We start from the raw sequence: 27,585 nt of genomic DNA on the forward strand, positions 1-27,585 counted from the left end.
GTAGCCCATTAGCGCCAAATTTTGCCCCACTCTCCTAACTGATATGTTCGTCGTACGTCCCAGACTGATTTCTGTGATTATTTCACGCAGACAACTCTACGCAAAGCCAGCTGCTCTCAGTCGTTAAGGGGGGTAGGACGTCAAACGGGCCGACTTGGAGCAGGAGAGGCAAAACAGGATATTTTAATTTCCACTGTCTATACTTTTACAAATAAATTCATAAAACTTTGTCAGCATGACCAAGAAGGATTCAGGATTCTCACTCGTAGCAGCGGAAGTTCAAAAACATCACAAAATAATTTTTTTTACATGCCAAATTTCATCATTTTTTCACTTACTATTGGCTTCATTTGTTGCTATAGGTACACTTTTCTTCATAAGTAAGAGAGACTGTTCGATGAATTTTGCACAGCATACAAACCATACTTACAGGTGTCTGAAACTCTAGAATCTATTTAATTTACGAAAAATGAATGAGCTGTTACGTTTTAAACTTTATGTTTAGAAAAAATCAAATTTTGTAGTTAATTATCTCAATTTTTATCAGAGTTTTTAATAGATTTGGAAAATTCTAGAGTTTCATACACCTGTAAGTATTGTTTGTATGCTGTGCAAAATTCATCAAAAAATCTCTCTTAATTGTGAAGAAAAATATACCTATAGCAACAAACGCAACCAATAGTAAGCGAGAAACGATGAAATTTCACATGTAAAAAATTTATTTTGTTATGTTTTTGAACTTCCACTGCTATGAGTGTGACTCCCGAATCCTTCCTGGTCATGCTGACAAAGTTTTATGAATTTATTTGTAAAAGTATAGACAGTGGAAATTAAAATGTCCTGTGGTACCTCTCCTGCTCCAAGTCGGCCCGTTTGACGTCCTAATCCCCTTATGTGAAGGCCGTCGGCCTCTGCGTTGTCCGTGTTGAGAGGTAATGCCTGAAATGTGGTATTCTCTGCACGCTTTTGATATTGTTAATCTCTGAATACTGAATACTCTAACGGTTTCCAAAACGGAATTTCCCATGCGTCCAGCTCCAACTACCATTCGGCGTTTAAAGTCTGTTAATTCCCGTCGGGAGGCCATAATCGCGTCGCAAAGCTTCTCACATGAATCACGTGAGTACAAATGACAGCTCCGCCAATGCACTGTCCTTTTATACTTTGTGTATGAGATACTATCACCATCCGTATACGTGCATATCGCCTACCCATGGGTTTTATCATCTCACGGTATACACCGGTTCTGTAAAATGAGCCGCCGCGCGGGCGCTACAGAGCGGCGTGTTGGCAGGGCACGTGGGACGCGCGCCTGCCGTTCCTGGTGGTGGGCGGCATCACGACGCTGGGCGCCGCGCTGGCGTCGTTCCTGCCCGAGACGCTGCACGTGCGCCTGCCCGAGACGCTGCACGAGGCGCGCTCCTTCGGCCGCGACCAGCCCTACTTCAGTTGCCTCGCCCTCCGCCGGCGGCGCCAGCGTCGCTCCCAGCAGCCGCCGCCCCTCTGACGTCACCGCAACGTGTCCTCTCGCCCCGTCACCTCAACCGTGTTGCTACGTCTGACCAGCTTCTGTCTTTCATTTGTACCTGCATATACACTATATTTGTACTAAATTTACATTCGTTATCATGGTTTTATAATAAATATGTATATCACAACAACACTCTATACGTTTTTTTAATTCATCTCAGTCATCTTCTGTTATGCTCTTATTGAAACCCACGATTCATCTTTCTCCCTTGTTTCATGCACTCCGCAACTTTAAGTCAAATGAGTAAATTGGTAAGCACGTAATGTAAAGCACAAAATTTTTTTAAGTTATTTATGCTGCTGTCTACTTCGTAAAAGAATATTTGCAGTTAAACCTTGGCAATGAAGCAAGCAAATATTCTAGTTCTACCTCTAATCTCGTTTACAGAATAATGGCAGCACTAGTAAAAAAAAAGTCAGGCAAACGCAGCCACAATGTAATGTAATAATATAAAAATAGTTGTGAGTCTTTTTCCTTACTATCAGTGTAATGTAATAGAATGAATATGAGCCCTGACTTATATATAAAAAAAAAACAATCACACATTAACGCATTGACTCAGCATAAAAGAGAAATAACTAATGTAGGAATATTATTAACAGTGTAATATGTTGTTTAATTTAGCCCGACGCTTACAAGAACACAGTAAACTAACTCAGTTCTCAGGGGGTTACGGAACTGTAAATACTCATTTATTTAACTATTAGAACACCACAGATATTCCTCAATATATGCCTATGGGCCGCTGAAACATTGCACTTGACTTTTGCGTATGAAGTTGGCAGCGTAACAGAGTAACAAGTGAAGAGCGATAGGCGCTAGGCGTTCAGCGTGGGGCGCCAGCCAATCACAGCGCAGTGAGCATTGCTGTTACTCACGTGCTGTGACGTCAAAGTTCCCGCGTTGCCGGCTTTGGTTAGTGAATGTGTATACAACGTGAATTGTATGTTGTTTACCGCGTGTTTTCGTTGTACTGTGTGCTATATCGTTGCGACTTTTGTTACGTTGTGAATTTACATACTTGGAAAATGCCATCGAAAAGACTTCGTTCACCTAGTGACAATCCTTTGCGTCGAGGGGTGCCGCCAAACAGCCAGGCACTGGAGTTACTACGCAGAACTCGTGAGTTTTACGAGCAGGAGAAAAACTACGTAAGCATTCATGGACAGCCATACAATTCCTGCCGACAAAGTGGTGGAACGTACGTCGAAAACTCTTGGTATTAGTGCAAGAACCGTAGTAAGTAAGGGAGTATTACTAAAAAACTTGGAAGATACTGAAGTGAGCCGTAATGATTCCGAGCTGTCTGGATCAAATAATACATTTTTATCAACCCCGAGAAAGAAGAAAAAGCGGCCTAGTCCTATCACAGATTTAGATTCTTTCCAGACTGATGAGGTTCGTAGGCATGTTTATGCTTACTACAGCAGAAAAGAGTATCCAACTGAAGCTAAGTTATTAATCTCTTTAAAAGAAAGTGAACTCTTCAGGGGTGGTAAAACATCACTAAAAATTGTGCTAAAAATATGGGTTTCCGTTACAAAACGCTAGACGGACGCAAAGTACTGTTAGAGAGGGCACATATTGTTACCGCTCGTAGCATTTTCTTGCACAAAATTGTGGGCAGAGACATTCATTCCATAATTTGGCTAGACGAAACGTGGGTTAATGCCGGGGAAGCTGTCAGTAAATGGTGGAGGGATAACACACCCAGCAGTAGCGGCCATCAGCCGACGGGAAGAGGAGCTAGATTAATTGTGGTCCATGCAGGCTCCTCCAGTGGTTTTGTTCCTGACGCACTTTTAGTTTTTAGATAAAAAAAGACTGGTGATTACCATGAAGATATGGATCACACACGATTTGTTGAGTGGTTCAGGAACCTTTTAAAACGATTTCCTGTCCCTACAACAATTGTAATGGACAATGCTCCATATCATTCGGTGATACAGAACAAAGCCCCAACCACAAATGATCGGAAAGAAGTTATGGTGCAGTGGTTACAGGCTCGAAATATTGCAGCGGATATGAGTATGACAAAGGTTCTGTTATATTCTCTTGTTAAAGAAAATAAGCCTACGACACCTACATATGTAGTAGACGAAATTGCCAAGGAGCAGGGTCATACTGTAATAAGGCTGTCACCATATCACTGCCATTTCAACCCTATTGAGTTAATATGGAGTGATGTAAAAATGTATGTAAGGAACAACAACAAGTCCATTACAATAACAGAAGTGGAAAAGCTGTTGCGTGAAGCTCTTGTGACTATGGATGCAGCCTCATGGAGAAAAAAAGTAGAGCACATCGAGAAGCTTATACGGGTAGCACAGACAATAGAAGGCATTTTCAGTGGCCATGAACAATTAATGATTTGTCTTGCTGATGACGACGATGAAGACGGTTTTGGCGATGAATCGGACAACAGTGACGATGGCGAGCTGGATGGAATTGCGCCATTATCGCTGTAACTTGGTGAGTGAAAAATTACTAATATTGGTTATTTATTGCAATCTCGGTTATTATTTATTTTGTAAACTACGTACATTATTGATTTTAAAGTACCAGTCGTCAGATGCTTGTTTTTGTATTTCTTTGCTCCGTTATCGAAAGGGTGCGCATTGTTATGCTTTTACATGCAATATTATACGGTTGTTTACTTCCTGTTATTGTAGTACAACTAAAAACGACTTTTTATATACAATGTAATTGCTCACTCGCTTGCATTTACGAGACGGGACGGAAAACTGTATCGTCTGCTGTGTGTATAGAGGCTGCTGTTGCAACATCGCTATTACAGTATAGCCAACCTAACTAGACAAAAAGCGAACTGTCAAGTGCAATGTTTCGCCGGCGGGGGTATAGTTGACGTTCAAAGTCGTGTGCTTATAGCACCAGAGAATATTTCACCATAAATTCCGTAACTCAAAATCGTGGTTTCATCTTGATTTCCAATATAAGATACCAAGTGTAGCTTTTGAAAATGAAATCCTATACCAGAACTAGAATCTTGTGACCAGGCCTTCATGTCTGGGATGTTATCTCGCAACCTTGACGGAATCTGAAACTGAATGTTATTAAATTATTTGCAGCGTCCGCCAGGCTCGTAGAATCTGAAAGAAAAGTTTAGTTTTCTAACCCGCGGCACGTCTCTACGATGAACTAAAAGAAAGTTTTTATTTATTTTTTAAGATGCCGCCTAGGATAACAAATGATTTCAACACAGACACAATGTTTGTCACAAACAACTCTATTTTCAGTTTTGTTAATAACTTACATTGGCTGATACAGCAAGATGAACGTTCGTTAAACGCTCCTTACGGTTCGCGTCCAGATCATAAGCCAAGAAGAAGAATAGCAATGACAAAAGAGGTCAGAGTTCAAACACAGTATCTCAGTTCCATGGAATAGGCATACATAGTATAATAACATATTGTTCCTTGGTAAACCTCGCAAGTTACTCATACAATACTTAATTAGGCAGCGACTGATTGAAACAGATGTAAGGTACACAATAAAAGTAGAATCAGCAGCGTTGAAAGATGAAATAGTGAAGGCAGCAGAGGATCAAACAGTGAAAAAGACAAAATGCAGTAGATACCCTTGGACCATTCATGGGGTATTAAATCTAATTTATGAAAGATGAATCCAGCAAATGGAGTAGTTGAAAGGGAATCTTTTTCTTTCTTCTTTTTCTGGTGCCTTGTCCTGCGGTTTTGCAGGGTCGCCATTGTTAGGATCAGATGTGGCAAGGTTAATTTTAAGGGGTGGCCGGATGCCCTTCCTGCAGCCACCCCATACCCCCAGGGACGGAATTACTGTGCCCCAGCTGCCTGCCTCTAGTGTAATCCATGGAACGTGTTCAGATGTCTGCGAGTCGTGTAACTGAGGCGGAACGTGGGGAACAGCCAGGTATTCACCTACTGGGATGTGTAAAACCGCCTAAAAACCACATCAAGGCTGGCCAGCACACCGGCTGACGTCGGTAATCCTCTGGGCGGATTCGATCCGGAGACCAGCGCGCCTACCCGAGTCTAGGAAGCAGCGCATTAGCGCTCTCGGCTAACCTGGCGGGTCAGTCGAAAAGGAATGTAGTCGTCTAATAACGAGATTGGCAAAAAATGCAAACTAGCTAAGCAAGAATGGCTTGAGGGTAAATGCAAGGGTGTTGAAACATGCACGACTGTTGAAAAGGTAGACGCCACTTACAGGAAAATTAAAGAGATCGTTGGAGACTAGAGAAGCAGCTGTATGAATATTAAGAGCTCAGGTGGCAAGCCAACGCTAAGGAAAGAATAAAAGGTTGAAAGATGGAAGGATTATACAGAGGGGCACTACAGGGGCAATGAACTTCAAGACAGTATTACAAAAAGGGAAGAAGATGAAGATGAAATGGGAGATATAGCACAGCGGTAAGAATTTATGGAGCACTGAAAGACCCGAACCGTAAAAAGGCCACTGGAGTAGACAATATTCCCTCAGAATTGAAGAGCCAGTCATGACAAAACTATTCCACCTGATGTACAAGATATATGAGACAGGCGAAATACACTCACCCATCAAGAAGAGTGTAATAACTTTTATTCCAAAGAAAGCATTTGTTGATAGGTGTGATTATTACCAAACTACCTGCTTAGTCTGTTACGGAAGCAAAATACAGACACGAATTATTTACAGAAGAATGTAAAAACCGGTAGAAGCCGACCTCGGGGAAGATCAGCTTGCGTTCTGGTGACATGCCTCGCATGAGCCGATTCTGACCCTACAGTTCATCTTATAAGATATTTTATTGAAATTGATTGTCAAGAGATGTCTTTCACTTTGTTAAAGTAATTAACTACTGTTTTAGAAATCATTCTGACGCAAAGATATGCGAATAATCCTTTTTCTCCTTTGCCTATGTCGAAGACCAATCTTGCCTTAGCGCTCGAACAACAAACAATTCACTGCGTAGAATGGAAGGAAATAGCAGATGTTGCAGCCACGGCTATAACGATGCGTCAGTTATTAGTGGTTAATATCTAATAAAGAATCAACTTACGGTTTAAATTTACCCTAAAAGCCGCCACTGTATACTAAGGAGCTAAGCGTTAATCAAGAAACAGTCATGTATAGTTTTTTGTCGCAGCTTGCTACGGTGATAGGAGGTAAACATTTTTTCCGTGAATACTTTCAAGGCACTAAATTTAATGCGTTACTCTGACAAATGTGACAGCATATGTAAAGAGAGATTCATTGACGCTCTGAACGCTATTAAAGACGTAATTCCTACGAGTAAGAAATGCAACGAATGAAGTGTAACAAATGGTCTTAAAACCGTAATTGAATTCTACACTGCTTTTTACATTTTAAGTTTCAGTGTAAAATACTAGTCTAATGCCTAACAGTCTGAGAGCATGGACGCTGCAGCTGCATATGAACTTGTCATTAGAAACGGGTGTGTGAAGGCTGGACAAGGAAACAGACTATGTTCTTTTCAAAAAACTAACGCAACATTTGCCTCAAGTGATTTGGGGCAAATCTTTCTGGATGGCCACAAAAGGAGTTGAACAATCATTCTCAGTAATGCGAGCCACTATAGCACCATTATATTTCCTCGGTTACGTGCAGTGAGAAATATGCAGCAATAAAGGATCTTTTAACAAACTACTTCACGATAGTATAACATCTGTGAAAGATGGGCAATCGTGTGTACATTGAATAACAAACAATTTAAAGCAGTAGAGAAGCACTTCGACGAGTTTTTCGGGGAGGAGAGGCTGACAGAGTCCGTAGCTGAGTATAAAATAATACTTTTACATCAAATTATTGTCAACGAATATTCACAACCAAATACCTGGTTTTAAGGATTTAAGTATGTTGTAGACTGATATGTAGGACTATTATTTTTTTTCATACCTACTGCCTGTCACAAAGATCTTAAAAATTAAGTGCACAGGATTGCAATAACATTTTCTCATGACATTTACCTTTTTTCCGGCACAGATCATGGTGATAATAAATGTATTTAAAGCCAGGCTATGTGTCTAACAGAACCTACGGCTCAAACTTCGTGGCAGATTAAAACTGTGTGCCAGACCGAGACTCGAACTCGGGATCTTTGCCTTTCAAAGCTGTGAGGAGGGGGCCTGAGTCGTGCTTGGCTAGCTCAGATGGTAGAGCACTTGCTCACGAAAGGCAAAGCTCCCGAGTTCGAGTCTCGGTCTGGCACACAGTTTTAATCTGCCAGGAAGTTTCACATCAGCGCACACTCCGCTGCAGAGTGAAAATCTCATTCTAGAACCTACGGCTGTTGTTATTTTTTGTTGTTATTTTTAAGAAATATCTATGTTCTGAAAACTGGCGCGAATGGTCACAGACTTGTTTCCCTGCTGAGAGAGTGTAACATAAATCTTGAACAATCTTACCAGACAAAACTCGAGGTAATGCGCCGTACAGCTCTCAGTAAAGTTCTTGGAAAACTCTAAGACTCGTCTTTCAGCGCTGAAACCAAGAATTTTCTTCAGCCCCTGAAGTACTTATCATGTAGAGGCTCTGCATATAAAATTAGGGATATAACAGCACCTATCGAAGTGCAGAAGTATTCATTCTTCATATGCTCCATCCGCAAATGAAACACGAGCAGATTGTAATGTATGGTTCAACAAAAACTGTCCATTACCACGTTGCGTACAGTGCTTCGCAGAATGTAGACGAAGATGTTGTCATGTAAACCTATGTAGAGACTGAAGGAGCACGAAAAATTGACGTTTATAGGACAATGGACCATTCTATACATACAACAACGAGGACAAAAATGGTTCAAATGGCTCTGAGCACTATGGGACTTAACATCATCAGTCCCCTAGAACTTAGAACTACTTAAACCTAACTAACCTAAGCACATCACTCACATCCATGCTTGAGGCAGGATTTGAACCTGCGACCGTAGGGGTAGCGCGGTTCCGGGATGAAGCGCCTAGAACCGCTCGGCCACCGCGACCGGCGAACAACGAGGATAAACTCATTTAAGTAAGACAAGAGTTTAGGCCACTACGCACATAGAGGTCAATACCAGTTTACATTTTTACATGGATATTCAAACTTTGAAATCATTTATTCGTCACTATTACGCTTGCAGAACACTATTAGAAATTATTTTGATTTTCGTAAATTTTTTGATATTTGGGTAGAATAAAATTTCATGACATCACACACTATGTCGTCGCGACACACCAGTCTGAAAACCCTGATTAGTGCTGTGCTTAGTGGCACTATTAGTGGTAAGTCACTGACGTTGCTGTCCTCTGTGCGTGTGTCATGGAGATATTTTTGCATGTCGGAGTACTATAGCATCGCCATTTTGCAGTCTGTTAGTGAAGAAGAAGCCTCAGTAGTATAAACAGTGCTGCATAGCTATAAATAATGGTTGATTCATCTAAGAAGTGTGTTCAAATCAGTGATGATAGTCTACAATGGAGTCGTTTGTATTCGACTTTTAAAACACGAATACATGCTATTGTAATAGCCAATTATGATGGTTCTGAATCACATCAGCATTCAACACAAGATGCTAGTAATCGTCATTGGTTACCTCTTTAACAGAAGACTGTTTCACACTCTTTCCTTCCCAATTACACATACTGATTCAGTGTCGAATGCAACAGTTGTAGCTTATAGACCAACAAATTCAGTTATACTTTCACCATTCAACTCGTCTCAATATTCCAATCTCTTTTTATTTGCAGGTGGAATGCTATTTCTATTATTTACGGGGAGAAGTGAAGTGTCAAACAATGTATGTTTATCATCCCGGAAATCCCTGATACATAATTTTACATGTTTTTCTAGTAACTTGTTTAGCATAAATCCACAATGAAAGTCTGTAAAATTGGTCTATGAAATATCTAAAATAGCTACTCATACTGCTAAAGGCATATCAAACACTACATTAAGTTCGATTAATTCAATACCAACTAAATATTCAGTAAAAATAATGTTGCTTTGAAAATTAGGTTTTATGCCAGCACCATTTTGCACTTTTAAGTGCAGTAGTTGGCTATTTCAGTTTTAACGGTTGCTAAAAGATTGTAAGTTAAATTTCTCATCAGTGCCGTCCTGCATTTTTAAATTTGCCGTCACTGCCATCTAAATCTATTGCCAGTGCAATTTCTCGTATCCACCATCTTTCACTTTTTATAATTTTTCCCATGTGCCATCATGGATTTTTAAATTTCGCGCCAGTGCTAGTGTGATGACGTCACACGTTCGACGTCATTGTTGTCATTACCACTGGTGTATAAGCAATCCACAAAGTGATCCTAAGATCTCAAAATATGATATACACACACAAAAAAAGTGTTGGACCATCTCGATTCCTATAGTTCCGGAACCTGTACAGAAAATTGGAATAGAGACCAACATAAACATCAATTTCACCCTTTCTATTACTCATGGAAACCACACATTGCGTGTTGTACCACGATACAGCGAGACCTTCAGAGGTGGTGGTCCCAATTGCTGTACGCACCCGTACCTCTAACACCCAGAAGCACGTCCTCTTGCATTGATGCATGCCTGTATTCGTCGTGACATACTATCCACAAGTACATCAAGACACTGTTGGTCCAGACTGTACCACTCCCCAACGGCGATTCGGTGTAGATGCCGCAGAGTGGTTGGTGGGTCATGTCGTCCATATACAGCCCTTTTCAATCTATCCCAGACATTTTCGATAGGGTTCATGTTTAGAGAACATGCTGGACACTCTAGTCGAGCGATGTAGTTATCCTGAAGGAAGTCATTCAAAAGATGTGCACGATGGGGCCGCGAATTGTCGTCCTTGAATACGAATGCCTCGCCAGTATGCTGCCGATATGGTTGCACTACCGGTTGGAGGATGGCATTCATGTATCGTACAGCCATTACGGTGCCTTCCGTGACCACCAGCGGCGTACGTCGGCCCCACATAATGCCATCCCAAAACAGCAAGGAACCTCCACCTTGCTGCATTCGCTGGACAGTGTATCTAAGGCGTACTGCCTGACCAAGTTGCCTCCGAACACGTCTCCAACGATTGTCTGGTTGAAGATACATGCGACACTGATCGATGAAGAGAACGTGATGCCAATCCTGAATGGTTCATTCGGCATATTTTTGGGCCCATCTGTAACGCGCCGTACGGTGTCGTGGTTGCAAAGATGGACCTCGCCGTGGACGCCGGGAGTGAAGGCTATTGCGCACAGCTTGGGTCGTAACACGACGTCCTGTGCCTGCACGAAAAGCACTATTGCTGTCAGGGTTCCTCCGAGCCATAATCCGTTGGGAGCTGTCATCCACTGCAGTAGTAGCCATTGGGCGGCCTGAGCGAGGGATGCCATCGACAGTTCCTGTCTCTCTGTATCTCCTCCATGTCCGAACAACATCGCTTTGATTCACTCCAAGGCGCCTCGACACTTCCCTTTTTGAAAACCCGTCCTGGCACTAAGTAACAATGCGGACGCGATCGAACCACGGTATTGACAATGTAGGCGTGGTTGAACTACAGACAACATGAACCGTGTACCTCCTTCCTGGAGGAATGACTGGAAATGATCGGCTGTCAGACCCCCTCCGTCTAATAGGCGCTGCTCATGCATAGTTGTTTACATCTTTGGGCGGGTTTAGGGACATCTCTGGAAAGGGACTGTGTCTGTGATACATTATCCACAGTCAATGTCTGTCTTCAGGAGTTCTGGGAACCGGGGTGGTCCAAAACCTTTTTTGATGTGTGTACTATTAACATCCTTTCAAGACCACAGATACTGATATATATATTTCATCCACCTTTAGATAGCTATGGAATTCGAATGGCAGCAATTTTTCTTTATTTTACTTTGTTGATGTACATTTTATTACGAATTTTATCATTTAGTTCTTCCTTCCCCTGTTGTGTGTTTCGTTCGCTGTGTTACGAGTTAGGATGTAGCCACTGAGTTTTGTTACTTTTGGAATCTAAGTACACGATCAATATATCTTAGCTCTGTTTGAGGTGCAGTTGGCGAAGGAGGAGGCTCTTGTTACCGAATTTAGCCCCAATAGCTACTGAAGGATGTTTTGGTTAGCAACTGTGTGCCTATAGAGTCTACTCGCCATTCTTCAGATGTCGTGATTTGTAAAGTATTCGAACACTATTTATCACGGAGATGTTTCTGATACTCAAGTATTCCAAAGGGTACGTATATTGTGAAGTTTCCAACATGTGTGAGACTGTTCCACGCCGGGAAAGCTTTAAACATCACATGTGTGAGACTGTTTCTGATCTGTCTTCTTACCACAGTTGCGCAAGGGAGCTCTGGAAGTGTTTTATGAATTTGTGTTGAACCTACGGCCGGCAAAGTAGGAAGATACCAGCTTCACCATACAGAGATCAGAAGAGTGCAACAGTACGGATAGTGATGTCATCAGACAATGAGCTCAATGACAATTCCAATACTCTCCCTGTAAAGGAAATGTTATCGCTAACAGAAATTAGTGTACGGGTTCAGGCATAACTATATGTTAGCAAAAAATTTCAGCAGTCATAATTATCATATATACAGGCTGGTAAAATACTAATATTGGGTGTTCACAACTGTGAAGCGAAGTTCCTAACTATTCTAAGGTTCTTTAATGTAAAATGGCTGATGACAATTTCTGGGGGTCGATAAAATACAAACAAACTAAATACAGTTGGGACCAGAGATATAAATTAAACTAAAACTGCACAATGAAAATACTCAAAATTAAATGGGGTGTGTATAGGGTGTATAAATATAAATATAATTGCACAATTAAAACAGTTCAATAACTTGAGAGTATAAAGCACTCTGCAGTTGCTGGTCAATCCTTTTCTTTACATCGGATATCTCTCGTTACTGCTTCAATTAAGCCTGACAATCGTGAATTTGTTGAACTAAAGGTAATGTTGAATGTATGAAAAAATTAGGAGTGACAGAGATGACCGCAGTTCTGAGCGTCTATAGAATATCAGTTGCTGGCGTAGCGCGGGTGCATGAGATTACCTGTCGTCGGCGGTGGCAGTGTTTGCTGTCGGCGCGAGCTGTGAACCTGAGAATCTATTCCAAATCTCTCTCGACTGTTAAACACCAGTCTGATACATTTCCCACGTCTTCAGGGAAAACGAGACTCCTACTTATTCCCTAGCTAAGTTAATTGGCATGGTACACGCTATTTGGCTGGCATAGCGTGTACACCGTTGCGCTCAAACCTCTCGCAAGCGTTAACTTTCGGTTGTCATTGCAGTTCGCTGTACTAGGAGTCGCTGTACTGCAGCAGTTAAGACGAGCCTTTGAAAAAGTGTTCACATAATTACTCTCGAAATCGTCTCAGCGTGATGCGGTCGCCTTGCTCAACACTCGATGATTTGCTGCAAGAGGAGAGTTAAGTTTTCTGTCTGCGTTTGCCTAAATCAAAGCTGATTGCCACGCGTTTTCTTTCTGACCAGTCAGGGTGTTCGTACTTGTTATAGATGGCTCTGAGCACTATGGGACTTAACTTCTGAGGTCATCAGTCCCCTAGAACTTGGAACTATTTAAACCTAACTAATCTAAGGACATCACATACACCCATGCCCGAGGCAAGATTCAACCTGCGACCGTAGCGGTCGCGCGGTTCCAGACTGTAGCGCCTAGAGCCGCTCGGCCAGCCCGGCCGGCGTACTTGTCATAACTCCACCCACTACAGTTTCTGCAGCCTATCACAGGCGTCGTTTCTTTGGTAGGGCAGAGTTTAAATTCTGCTGCGAAATACTGAGACAAACAGCTTTTTTTTTTTATTCAAGTGGGTTTCATCATATGTGGCTACAGTGAGTCACCATTGTTTTGAGTGGGTTTTTTCTGGGCGTCTATATGCCATCTACAACCGTGTTTCTGCAGAAAGGATTTTTTGAAGGGTCATCGTTAAAAGCATGAACAAGGGCGGCTTTTGCTGGCGGCCTGCGCTGTGGCTGCAGTGTCGCATTGTGTCTGCTGGATGTTCGGCTGTGAAAGTTTCGGCCGAACATGGGACGGGCGTTGCCGTCGTAAAATTCTTCTTTCCTCAGAACTACGTCTCGTAGCTCGGGTCTGGGAAATTATATGCGTGCAGTTAATAGTGTGAGAGCTAGTGCTTCATATTCACGAAATGTTGGCATGTTTATTCGATTTGCCTATCAATAAAATTCGTAGATTTTCATATAACTATGTCCTGTAACATATCGATTTAACTGGAATTGTTTCAGGAGTTAAATGTAAGGTGTGTTGATTTTTCTGACACCTTACAAGTTGGCCGCGCGGGATTAGCCGAGCGGTCTCGGGCGCTGCAGTCATGGACTGTGCGGCTGGTCCCGGCGGAGGTTCGAGGCCTCCCTCGGGCATGGGTGTGTGTGTTTGTCCTTACGATAATTTAGATTAAGTAGTGTGTAAGCTTAGGGACTGATGACCTTAGCAGTTAAGTCCCATAAGATTTCACACACATTTGAACATTTTTGAACCTTACAAGTTGACCAACTATCCCCTAAACATTAGCTGCATTTTCTCTATGTGTTTCTGGGTGCAATCAAATGTTTCAGATAGAGTTAAAATATGAGGACCTGTTAGCCCATTTTAGGCATAGGCTTTGCTGCCAGCTTAGTAGTGGTAGTGCTTGGCTGACCATTGTGTTTCCAGCTATGTCAAGATCACTAATTACACTAACTATATGAACATTCCGGAAGATATCTTTTAAGTCAACAACAAATAAGTTACTTGTTTCCATGGTGACTACGTTTCATATGTTCGCCTAGACCTTGCAAGCCACTGCCAGCCACAGTCAGTTTCCCCCTTTCCTGTTCTAGTCGCGAGAAGTGCACAGGAAAACGATTGTTTGTAAGCTGGTTTCACCACATTTTTTCTTCGTAGCCCTTTCTAGAAGTATACATAGAAGGAGCCAATATATTGGTTGACTCTTCTGGGAATGTATGCTCTCGGAATTTTAGCAGGAAAGAACACTGTGATGCACAATGCCTCATCTGCAACGGGAGTTGGCTGATCACCTCCGTGACGTTTTCGCGCTTAGTAAAAGAACCTGTAGCGAACGCAATGTTCTTCTTCAGATCTTCTCCATTTCCTCTAGCAGTCCCATTTAGTATGGGTGAAGACTGACAAGCAGTATTCAAACATCAGTTAAACAACGATTTTGCAAGCTACTTCTTTCTTGGATGTACACACATCAAAAAAAGTTTTACACCACCCCGGATCCCAGAACTCCTGAAGACAGACGTTGACTGTGAATATTATATCACAGACACAGTCCCTTTGACTCCAGAAATGTCACTAAACCTGCCCAAAGATGTAAACAACTATGCGTGAGCAGCGCCTATTAGACGGAGGGGGTCCGACAGCTGATCAGTTCCAGTCATTCCACCACGAAGGAGATACACAGCTCATGCTGTCTGTAGTTCAGCGATACCTACACGATCAATACCGCGGTTCGATCGCGTCTGCATTGTTACTTAGTGCCAGGAAGGTCTCTCAACAAGGGAAGTGTCCAGGCGTCTTGGAGTGAACCAAAGCGACGTTGTTTGGACATGGAGGAGATACAGAGAGAGACAGGAACTGTCGATGACATGTCTCGCTCATGCCGTACAAGGGCTACTACTGCAGCGGATGACCGCTACCTACGGATAATGGCTCGGAGGAATCCTGACAGCAACGATACCATATTGAATAATGCTTTTCGTGCAGCCACAGGACGTCGGGTTACAACTCAAACTGTGCGCAGTAGATTGCACGATGCGCAACTTCACTCCCGACGTCCACGGCGAGGTCCATCTTTGCACCCACGACACCATGCAGCATGGTACAGAGGTGCCCAACAACATGCCAAATGGACCGCTCAGGATTGGCATCACGTTCTCTTCATCGAGCCTTATCGAATATGCCTTCAACCAGACAATCGTTGGTGGCGAGTTTGGGGGCAACCTGGTCAGGATGTACGCCTTAGACGCACTGTCCAGAGAGTACAGCAAGGTGGAGGTTCCCTGCTGTTTTGGGGTGGCATTATGTGGGGACGACGTACGCCGCTGGTGGTCATGGAAGGCGCCGTAATGGCTGCGCAATACGTGAATGCCATCCTCCGAACAATACTGCAACCATATCAGCAGCATACTAGCGAGGCATTCGTCTTCATGGACGACAATTCGGGCCCCCACAGCGCAAATCTTATGAATGACTTCCTTCAGGATAACGACATCGGTCGACTAGAGTGGCTAGCATGTTCTCCAAACATGAACCCTATCGTAAATGCCTTTGATATATTGAAAGGGGCTGTTTATGGATGACGTAACCCACCAACCACTCTGAGGGATCTACGCCGAATCGCCGTTGAGGAGTGGGACAATCTGGACCAACAGTGCCTTGTTGAACTTATGGATAGTATGCCACGACGAATATAGGCAGGCATTAATGCAACAGGACGTGCTACTGGGTATCAGAGGTATCGGTGTGTACAGCAATTGGGACCACCACTTCTGAAGGTCGCGCAGTATGGTGGTATAATATACAATGTGTGGTTTCCATGAGCAATAAAAAGGGCGCAAATGACGTTTATGTTGATCTCTATTCCAGTTTCTGTACAGATTCCGGAACTCTCGGAATCAATATGATGCAAAACTTTTTGTGATATGTGTATTTCACTTGCTAAGGATTCGTCCAATGAATTTCAGTGTGGTAGCTGTGTTACCTGGGATTAGTTTTAGGCAATCGTTCCACTTCAGATCTCTCCTTGTGTATGTCCCCAAATATACAACGAGTTTGACTGTACCAGTGATCGTTGGGCAACTATGTAATCATGCAATAGTTAGTAAGTGTTCCTATTTATATGGAATACATTACATTTGTTTATGTCAAGTCTCAACCACCAGCACTAAGCCTTGAGACCTTTTATGTCTTGCTGCACTTCGCTACAATTGTTGCGACTCCTCTATGTATAACAGTCTCATGGAGCACCTGACATTAACCACTAGGTCATTTATATATACTGTGAACAGTAATGATCCTATAATACTCCCTTGGTGCGCGCCTTAAGTTACTTTTAGGTGCAAAGATTTTTTCTCCGCTATGGCAGCAGGGATTTCGTTCTGAAGATGATGGCGACAATGATGGAAGTATCCAACTGAATGTATGTAGACAGTTAATCTAAACCAAATGATTTCGGAAGGAGATTGAATTTGCGTCTCTTTAATTCAAATTTCTTACGTATAGCAACAAGTACATTACGCCATGTAGCTCGTTATTTCGACAAACTCGCAAAATTTTACCAATGAACTTTCACATCGAAAATAAAATGGCCTCCGTTGCCTTTAGAAGTGCTTCAGGTAAGGTATTACGCATTTTAATCTGTTAAGAGCCTTTCAAGGGTCTAACACGAACTCATATACATTTTCTAAAGGAACACAAAAACCAGAAAAATGTTAGTCTCCGATATGTGCCTGTTACTAATAAACGGTAATAAAATGTAGGATCAGTCTACAGGTAAACCGGCACAGGTTGCGTATTATCTGACGTATTACACTCGTTTCACTCATCTGGCGCGAGCATCCTGAGACTCTGAAGTATTCATTGCCCTGGTGGCAAAAGGTTGTAGTTTTAAAGGTCCACTTGGTATTATCGCCAATGCAAAGTGCTGCGAGTTGCATTCGCAAACATACAGACGACGGTGCCGAGCGGTGGTTTAAATCTCTAATGTGTTGCTACCAGGGCAGCGAATATCAGTTGATGCTCGCTTATGATGTATGAAACTACACTGCTGGCCATTAAAATTGCTACACCACGAAGATGACGTACTACAGACGCGAAATTTAACCGACAAGAAGAAGATGCTGTGATATGCAAATGATTAGCTTTTCCGAGCATTCACACAAGGTTGGCGCCGGTGGCGACACCTACAACTTGTTGACATAAAGAAAGTTTCCAACCGATTTCTCATACACCAACAGCAGTTGACCGGCGTTGCCTGGTGAAACGTTGTTGTGATGCCTCGTGTAAGGAGGAGAAATGCGTACCATCACGTTTCCGACTTTGATAAAGGTCGGATTGTAGCCTATCGCGATTGCTGTTTATCGTATCGCGACATTGCTGCTCGCGTTGGTTGAGATCCAATAACTGTCAGCAGAATATGGAATCAGTGGGTTCAGGAGGGTAATACGGAACGCCGTGCTGGATCCCAACGGTCTCGTATCACTAGCAGTCGAGATGACAGGATCTTATCTGCATGGCTGTAACGCATCGTGCAGCCACGTCTCGATCCCAGAGTCAACAGATGGGGACGTTTGCAAGACAACAACCATCTGCACGAACAGTTCGACGACGTTTGCAGCATCATGGACTATCAGCTCGGAGACCATGGCTGCGGTTCCCTTGACGCTGCATCACAGACAGGAGCGCCTACGATGGTGTAGTCAACGACGAACCTGGGTGCACGAATGGCAAAACGTCATTTTTTCAAATGAATCCAGGTTCTGTTTACAGCATCATGATGGTCGCATCAGTGTTTGGCGACATCGCGGCGAACGCGCATTGGAAGCGTGTATTCGTCATCGCCATACTGGCATATCACCCGGCGTGATTGTGTGGAGTGCCATTGGTTACAGGTCTCGGTCACCTCTTGTTCGTATTGACGGCACTTTGAACAGTGGACGTTACATTTCAGATGTGTTACGACCCGTGGCTCTACTCTTTATTCGATCCCTGCGAAACGCTACAATTCAGAAGGATAATGCACGACCGCATGTTGCAGGTCCTGTGCGGGCCTTTGTGGATACAGAAAATGTTCGACTGCTGTCCTGGCCAGCACATTCTCCAGATCTCTCACCAATTGAAAATGTCTGGTCAATAGTGGCCCAGCAACTGGCTCGTCACAATACGCCAATCACTACTTTTGATGAACTGTGGCATCGTGTTGAAGCTGCATGGGCAGCTGTACCTGTGCACGCCATCCAAGCTCTGATTGACTCAATGTCCAGGCGTATCAAGGCCGTTATTACGGCCAGAGGTGGTTGTTCTGGGTCCTGATTTCTCAGTATCTATGCACCCAAATTGCGTGAAAATGTAATCACATGTCAGTTCTAGTATAATGTGTTTGTCCAATGAATACCCGTTTATCATCAGCATTTCTTCTCGGTGCAGCAATTTTAATAGCCAGTAGTGTAGTAATGAAGATGTATCTCACGACCCGTGGTTGTTTATCTAGACGTTAATTACAAACGCCACAGTGTCGGCTGCAGTCTGTGTATCAGTTTATTAAAGATAGGATCATGAGGTAGCCTATAGGTACTCAGATGTTGATGCAGCTTTTGATGAAGGTATTGCGAAATGAGTGTCGCTTTCCAGAGACGGTTCCCGTGGCTGTGTCCTTTATTCAGGTCAATTCCATTAGCAGCGGGAAAGGTCTGGTGGTGGTGTGGGACGTGACGGGGTCTCGTGTTGCAATCTACCCACGAGTGCCTTTCTTCTTGGCCGCCGTTCGCGAATTAGCCCTTCCTGCCTGTGGCCACTTACACGGTGCCGCCGACTGCCCTGGTGACGTAGCGCGGGACAGTCGAGCCTCAGGCACTGCTCGGTTAGGCGACGGGTCAGTTCGGCGTCCAGTATCCACGCACCTCGATAACGAACGCGCCAGTCGGATAAGGCCTGCCTACAGTAAGTATTAACAGCGGATCCTCACCTAGGGTTTCGTTCAGCTGAAGGTTATGCTGCAGCATACAGGCTGTACAGTATTCCCTGTCTCTCTCTGTCCTTTTTTATTTTATCTGCCTAGCCAAAAACTGAAATTTCGTTGGAAAACTTAAAAATAAAATATATCTGTTGTATTTATATCCTTGTTGTCCTAAGTCACAGCTTCATCATCTGTTGTTATGTAAAGACTTTCGTACTATGTCAACGCACCAGAAACGCTTATCTATGAAACTGTAAGTAGACTGTTTAGGTTTTTATGTTGGTAACGCCACGTAGCGCTCTGTATGAAAATCACTGACTGTGCTGTGTGCTGTCTGTGGCTGGTTGGCATTGTTTGAATATTCGCTATTTTAGTGTTGGGCAGTTGGATGTGAAAAGCGCGTAGCGTTGTGCAATTGGAGGTGAGCCGCCAGCAATGGTGGATGTGGAGAGAGAGATGCCAGAGTTTTGAGAACGGACGATCTGGACGAGTGTACGCCAGAAAAAGGAAATTTGTAAAGATGGATGTCATGAATTGATAGATATATATATGATGACTTTTGAACGTTATTAAGGTAAATACATTGTTTGTTCTCTATCAAAATCTTTCATTTGCCAACTGTGCCTATCAGTAGTTAGTGCCTTCAGTAGTTAGAATCTTTAATTTAGCTGTCAGTATTGGCGCTCGCTGTATTGCGGTAGTTTGAGTAACGAAGATTTTTGTGAGGTAAGTAACTCATGAAAGGTATAGGTTATTGTTAGTCACGGCCATTCCTTTGTGGGGATTATTGAAAGTCAGATTGCGTTGCTCTAAAAAAAATATTGTGTGTCAGTTTAGTGATGATCAGAGTAAGTAAAGAGAGAAATGTCTGAGTACGTTCAGCTTTGCTCAGCTTTTGAAAATCAAATAACGTAAGAGGTTTACCAGCACAGTCATTTCAAAATTTTTCTAAGGGGACGTTTCAAAACTTGTTGACTGTCATATAAAAAACAAATCAAAAGAATTCAGAGATATGGATTTCTGTGAGTTGACATTGCAATGAAGGTTCTCACATAAAAATAGAAGCCCTGTTGATAGAACTGTGACTTAAAAATGTATTTCGTCATAGTAAAAGCGTTATAAAGACAGCATATTGATTTCACTATTAGTTTTTCTATAGTCATTTCACTGTCTTGATTTACAAAGAACAGCCACTCTGATTACCATGAAATTATTTATTTATTTGTTTAACTTATGGCAATACAGACTGAACAACAAACAACGTAATGAATTGCATAATTTTACAAAATAAATAGACCTGAAACTATAAATCTACAAATTAATATCGAAATTTTCAGTTCATTCAAGGGATGCCTTCTTTCACCTCACAGAAATCTTCTAGATTTTCAGGATAAATTCGCTTGCTACAGCTTGTTACACTGTCTTTTATTGTCTTCTTTTCACTGCCACAGTTACATTGAGAAGATGAAGCCTTCCTCTTCGGTGGATGATTTCTGCACCGATACTAGGGCCTGTATAAGGCCTTTCAACTGTCTTTCAAGTACGCCGCGGTAATTCCATGCCGACTGACATTATACCAGGTCTTATTCCTTATGAGCAATGCTACTCAACGTTTCTGACCAATTTTCAGTTGATGTAGAAATCCATTTCTTGGAGCGATTCTGTCGATATGACGGGTGAGTGCTTGGATTTTAATTGGCTCATTCTAAGTATGACCGCATCAGAGTGGACTGGAATCTGTGGAGCTTTAACTACTTTTTCCTGTTCCTGTAGAAGAGCAATATGTCTTCGTAGACGTGGTGACACAATGTCGCTTAGAGATGATAACCAGCGAAGAGAACTAGACCTAATGTATCTGTTATTGTCCTCACTGCTGCATTTCACTGAACATTGATTTTCCTCATCTGTAAACTATTATGTAGGAAAACACCAATGGGCAGCAGAGTAGACGAGTGCTAAGGAAGAAAATCGCAGCGTTGTAGCTCTTGCGACCAGTGACATACCACTCAGCTTCTGTGTTGTGTAACTGCGAGTTTTCAGCTTTGCTTGGATTGTTTCTACGTGTTTCTTGTAGGACAACGTTCTATCAAGAGTTACACCTAAATATTTTGGTAGAGGACTCGACCATTAAATCTGACATTTGGCTTTGCCTTGCCCATTCTGTTGTTAAGATGATAGCAACTAACTTAAGTCTTCATTGGACTGGGTGTAAACCTCCATTTATTAATGCACTCAATGAAATTATGACGTTACGGATACGCAGAAATATTGTATTTTTTGTTAAAATTAATATGAGTAATAAACGTTATCGCTGACTATATTTTTTTAAATAAAACTCAGCCATTCGGGTTTCGCATCGGAAAGGTTCGCCATAACAGGTCAGAAAATGTTTTGTACTACCTCTTCAATATTCTGTTGTTCACGGGTGTGTTTTCAACCTTGTCAACATATTTTTTAATATTACTTTGATTTAAAAACAGAGATGGGTTGTATGTTTCATTACTAAAGCGCGTAAAAGCAATATCTAAAGTTCCTTGCTGTAGGGAAGCAACATTCCACAAAACTGGTAACAGTGACACGAAGGATCAATGAGAGCGCACTCGTTATGCAGAACACGAGGGTATGGAAGAAGTATAAAATGCGTTTTCCGTTTGAAGACCAATCTTTCATACCCCAAATGAGGAATGCTTCTGTTGCGCCAAAATAAGTGCAATAAATAGTAATCGCTGATTATTATTTTAATTTGAGCTTCTCTTTTTGTACTTCCATCGAAAAAGTCTGTAGCTGGTGAAATAACACGGTAGATAATGAAATTTTTCATAACAACAATATGGCAAAACACTCTCCTCTTTGCATGCTATAATTTACCAAAATCTCATTTCAGTATCTCAAATCGTTTATGAAATATGAGAAATGTTGTGGATATTTCAATCTGGCTTTATCACTGGCGTGACGTGATCACAAATGGGTGTGCTAGACCAGAAACATTCAATATGTCAGCTAAATTTCATACACAGCAACACACTAAGTAATATGCCCCAAACCCAAAGTCATAGTAAGCCATATTTTCCACTGCAAACTTTTTCAAATTTCGCTCAGTGCCCTACTTACATATTCCACATCCTGGAGGACCTCCTCACTAGGGATCCATTGGAATGAAAGTAAATCTAATCTAATCTAATCTATGCTATGACCGTTAACGGAAAGATGGGCACATCATTGTGAACCTGACGTATAAAGCCGTAAGTAATGCAAAACAGATTTTTTTTAGGGAATAGTTTCTGTAAAATAATTTGAGAATGGTTGCAGCGCATGCAGCTCGATTCTATCATCCCAGTACGTCGCCGACAGGCAGAAAGAGGGCAAACGATGATGTCGGTCTCCCCTCCTGGACAAACAAATAAACTCGTCCAGAGATCTGGACGAAAATTGGTCTCTGCGCATCAGCTACCATATCATGCGCTGAACCTACATGACTCATTCGCAGCTAAATACAAATCGACTCATTGGTAGGGAGTTAGGAAATGTCAGTTTACTTACAATACTATTATGAGAACTATCGTGGAAGACTTTCTGGGTACACTACATTCCCACCACATTCTCTTGCAGAAACGCAAGAAAATTTGCAGTGCCATATGTCTCATCGACTTCTACGTCAAAAGGATATTTCACTAGGTCGTTTGAGCACTTATGGCGGAAAAATAAAGAGTGGCGTTGTTTAAGGAACAATTTCGTGATTTTCATGCCCAACATGATCACCACACTTGTCCCCCCGATATGTGGATGAAAAACGACGCGACGTTTAGTTTGGTCTGCGTTGTTCTTTCTCTTTTGCTTTTGTCCCGCATCGGCGCACGCACGGCACGGTTATTAACGGGTTTGGCACGATTAGTGTAATAGTGGCTAGATCCCGCTCATGGTGTCGCCCAGTTACCCTCTGGGATGGAATATATGTACCCCAACTGTCGGCATGTAGTGTTATTGATGTGAAAGTGAGCGATTTCTTTCAAAATGTTTGGAAATTGTGTAACTGAAGCGGGACTTGGGTACCAACCTGCTAATCGCCTAGTGGGATGATGGAAACAGCCTAAAATCTACGTCAAGGCTGTATGGCACACCGACCATCGTCGTTAGACCTCAGGGTGGATTCGATCCGGGACTGGTGCACCTTCCTGTCCTGGAAATGGCACTTTGACACGACGGCCATCAGGGCGGGTCTAGCTTAGTCTGTGTTAGTGGCAATATATCTTTACGAGTTGCTAGCGTAAGTAGCATGGAACATATGATAATATCCGGCATCTTCATGTCTCCGAACATTATCTCAAAATTGCCCTCTAGCTAGAAAGGTTGCACAACGCACTGAAATCGTTGTACAAGACGATCTATCTACGAGGATGGTGTTACAAACTTTCTGGGATAGTGAAAAAGAGTAAATGTACCAATTTGAGTAAGGAACTCGAGTCCGGAAACAACAGGGTCGAAAGGTATAAGCGAAAATCCACTCAAGTTTCGCCTTCGCCTTGTATAGAGGTCAAACTGAGGGCCTCTACTTCCGAAACCTGATCATGCCGTACAGACTTCCCGCTGAATATTCCCCAACACCCTCAAGTAACTTCCCCCGTTAAATGACTAGTAATGCTTAACATAACTCCATGTCAGAGAGACCGAAAATCCTATGTCTTCGGTTGAGTAATAATGATTTTCATTTACTTGTACAAGTCTTACAAGCTGCTACATTTACAACAGTTGTTCAAAATGGCGCCCCCCTGCGTCGATGCAGGCATGGCATCATCGTACAAAGTTCTGCTGTACTCTTTGTAATATACCCAGTATCCTTTTCACCTGGCCCCACAGGAAGAAATAAAGTGGTTTGAGGTTGTGTGAATGTGCTAGCAATGAAACTGGACGTTCTATACCTATTCACTTTTCAGGGGATGTTTGATCCAGTTTTTCATGGACTCTCAGTCCATTGAGGCGGGATCCATCATGTTTGAACCACATCTGCTGACTAATAACAAGTGGGATATGATCCTGGTACCTCGATAGTATGTCTCTGATGAACACTGCGTACACTGATGCATTTCAGTGGGATGGAAGACGAAACGGCCTAGTTCGTAATTACTGACTATGCCTGCCCATACGTTGACTGATAATCTATTGACTGATAATCTAGACTACTGGCCATTAAAATTGATACACCAACAAGAAATGCAGATGATAAACGGGTATTCATTGGACAAATATATTATACTAGAACTGACATGTGATTACGTTTTCACGCAATTTGGGTGCTTAGATCCTGAGAAATCAGTACCCAGAACAACCACCTCTGGCTGTAATAACGGCCTTGATACGCCTGGGCATTGAGTCAAACAGAGCTTGGATGGCGCGTACAGGTACAGCTGCCCATGCAGCTTCAACACGATACCACAGTTCATCAAGAGTGGTGACTGGCGTAGTCTGACGAGCCAGTTGCTCGGCCACCATTGACCAGACGTTTTCAATTGGTGAGAGATCTGGAGAATGTACTGCACAGGGCAGCAGTCGAACATTTTCTGTATCCACAAAAGCCCGCACAGGACCTGCAACATGCGGTCGTGCATTATCCTGCTGAAATGTAGGGTTTCGCAGGGATCGAATAAAGAGTAGAGCCACGGGTCGTAACACATCTGAAATGTAACGTCCACTGTTCAATTTGCCGTCAATGCGAACAAGAGGTGATCGAGACGTGTAACCAATGGTACCCCATACCATCACGTCGGGTGTTACGCCAGTAAGGCGATGACGAATACACGCTTCCAATGTGCGTTCACCGCTATGTCACCAAACACGGATGCGACCATCATGATGCTGTAAGCAGAACCTGGAATCATCCGAAAAAATGACGTTTTGCCATTCGTGCACTCAGGTTCGTCGTTGAGTACACCATCGCAGGCGCTCCTGTCCGTGATACAGCGTCAAGAGTAACCGCAGACATGGTCTCCGAGCTGATAGTTCATGCTGCTGCAAACGTCGTCAAACTGTTCGTGCAGATGGTTGTTGTCTTGCAAACGTCCCCATCTGTTGACTCTGGGATCGAGACGTGGCTGCACGATCCGTTACAGCTATGAGGATAAGATGCCTGTCATCTCGATTGATAGTGATACGAGACCGTTGTGATCCAGCACGGCGTTCCGTATTACCCTCCTGAACCCACCGATTCCATATTCTGCTAACAGTCACTGGATCTCAACCAACGCGAGCAGCAATGTCACGATACGATTAACCTCAATCGCGATAGGCTACAATCCGACCTTTATCAAAGTCGGAAACGTGATGGTACGCCTTTCTCCTCCTTACACGAGGCATCACAGCAACGTTTCACCAGGCAACGCCAGTCAACTACTGCTTGTGTATGAGAAATCGGTTCGAAACTTTCCTCATGTCAGCACGTTGTAGGTGTCGCCACCGGCGCCAACCTTGTGTGAATGCTCTGAAAAGCTAATCATTTGCATATCACAGCATCTTCTTCCTGTCGGTTAAATTTCGCGCCTGTAGCACGTCATCTTCGTGGTGTAGCAATTTTAATGGCCAGTAGTGTAGAAATACAATCATTTTTTGTTAGAATTTTAATTATTTTCCACACAGATCACACTGATAAACACATCACAGTTTAACACTTTCACATGCAAATGTTTATATCGTTACAAAGATAACATTTTGCCTAGTTGATTGTATAGGAGTTGGTCTCATTGTATTCCTTTTTGGATTATGACTATCTGCTCAGGTATTACTTGTGCTAACAAAAGTGACTGTTTCTTACTACTGAAACTTACAGGTTAAGGAGCACTAGCGGTGAGCCAAGTTCGATTATTGTACTACACTTTGCAAGTCGGAACGGACCCTCTAATTAAGTACTTACAAATCTCAGTTGTCTGTACCACTTATCGAAACACATGATGATCTGTTAGTGCCACTACTAAAAGTAATTATAGGTTACTCTATGAGATCAGTTCGACCTTAACAACAGGCATCAGATTTATCAAAATACATAAAAGATAGTTCTATGAGTGGTAAGTTTCAGATAAAAGAGTACTTGTTGATGAGAATAGTATGATCTTGGTAATTAATCCCATGTCTAAATTTGTCAAAAACTCATCTTATTGTTGGTCCAACCAAAACCAGTTCCAAAGTCAGCCAACATTATAGTGAAACACATGCAACCATCAGACTGAAAATAGTTGCTACAATAGTTTACAGAAGCTAGTTCATAGACGTTGGTCACTGATGGCTCGATTATAAGACTGGAGTGGAGGGTCTGAATCAGAGGCTCAGAGGGTTCTGCGACCGTGTGGGCTGCATATTCCTCGACTTGCGACAGAGGGTGGGTGGTTTTCGGGTTCCGCTGAATAGATCAGGTGTTCACTATACGCAGGAGGTGGCTACACGGGTAGCAGGGGCTGTTTAACGTGGACTGGGCGGTTTTTCAGTTTAGAGGGTCTCGGGAAAACACAAAAAGGGCTTCAGCCACAAAGGATGCAGGCCGAACACAGGAAAAATGTAGATACAGGAACCATCGCTATAACAGTCGTAAATTGTCGTAGCTGTGTTGGGAAAGTACTAGAGCTCCAAGCGCTAGTAGAAATCACGGATGCTCAAATCGTTATAGGCATTAAAAGCTAGCTAAGGCCGGTGATAAGCTAAGCCGAAATTTTTGCGAAGAATCTAATGGCGTTCCGAAAGGATTGGCTAAACATGGTTGGCGGTAGCGTGTTTGTTGCTGTTAGAAGTAGATTGTCGCGAAATTGAAGTAGATAATTTCTGTGAGTTAGTATGGGCAGAGGTCATTGTAGGCAACCGGAATAAAATAATAATTGGATCCTGATACCGACATCCTAATTCAGATGATACATTTGCTGAAAGGTTCAAAGAAAACTTGAGTTTGATTTCAAACACGTACCCGACTACCCGACTCATACGATAATATTTGGTGGTGACTTTAATTTACCCTTGGTATGTTGGCGAAAACACATGTTTAATTGCGGAGGTACGCATAAAACATCATCCTAAATTGTGCTAAACGCATTCTCTGAAAATTATTTCGAGCAGTTAGTTCATGAGCCCACGCGAATAATAAATGGTTATGAAAACACACTTGAACTCTTAGCAACAAATACTCTTGAGTTAATAACGAGTATCAAAACGGATACAGGGATGAGTGAACACAGGGTTGTCGTAGCGAGACTGAATATTGTAACCCACAAATCCTAAAAAGTAAACCTATTCAAAAAAGCAGATAAAAATTCACTTGATCCCTTCCTGAGAGACAATCTTCATTCCTTCCAAATTAATGATATAAGTGTAGACTAGATGTGGCATGAATTCAG

General features: G+C 42.6%; 2 protein-coding genes across 2 annotated transcripts in view; both read left to right on the forward strand.

The window, feature by feature from the left end:
- LOC126162392 (solute carrier family 22 member 7-like) overlaps positions 1 to 1,565 on the forward strand; it is a 110,490-nt gene extending 108,925 nt beyond the window's left edge. Inside the window, exon 9 of the mRNA XM_049918875.1 lies at positions 1,295 to 1,565. Coding sequence (XP_049774832.1) covers positions 1,295 to 1,507 — 213 coding nt within the window. The 3' untranslated portion in view covers positions 1,508 to 1,565. The remainder of the gene's footprint in view (positions 1 to 1,294) is intronic.
- Positions 1,566 to 19,055: 17,490 nt separating this feature from the next.
- Positions 19,056 to 27,585, forward strand: part of LOC126106370 (uncharacterized) — a 39,178-nt gene continuing 30,648 nt past the window's right edge. The window contains exon 1 of the mRNA XM_049912662.1: positions 19,056 to 19,203. The gene's annotated coding sequence lies outside the window, so the exon portion shown is untranslated. The remainder of the gene's footprint in view (positions 19,204 to 27,585) is intronic.

This window comes from Schistocerca cancellata, chromosome 1 (assembly GCF_023864275.1).
Source record: "Schistocerca cancellata isolate TAMUIC-IGC-003103 chromosome 1, iqSchCanc2.1, whole genome shotgun sequence".
Lineage (NCBI taxonomy): Eukaryota > Metazoa > Arthropoda > Insecta > Orthoptera > Acrididae > Schistocerca > Schistocerca cancellata.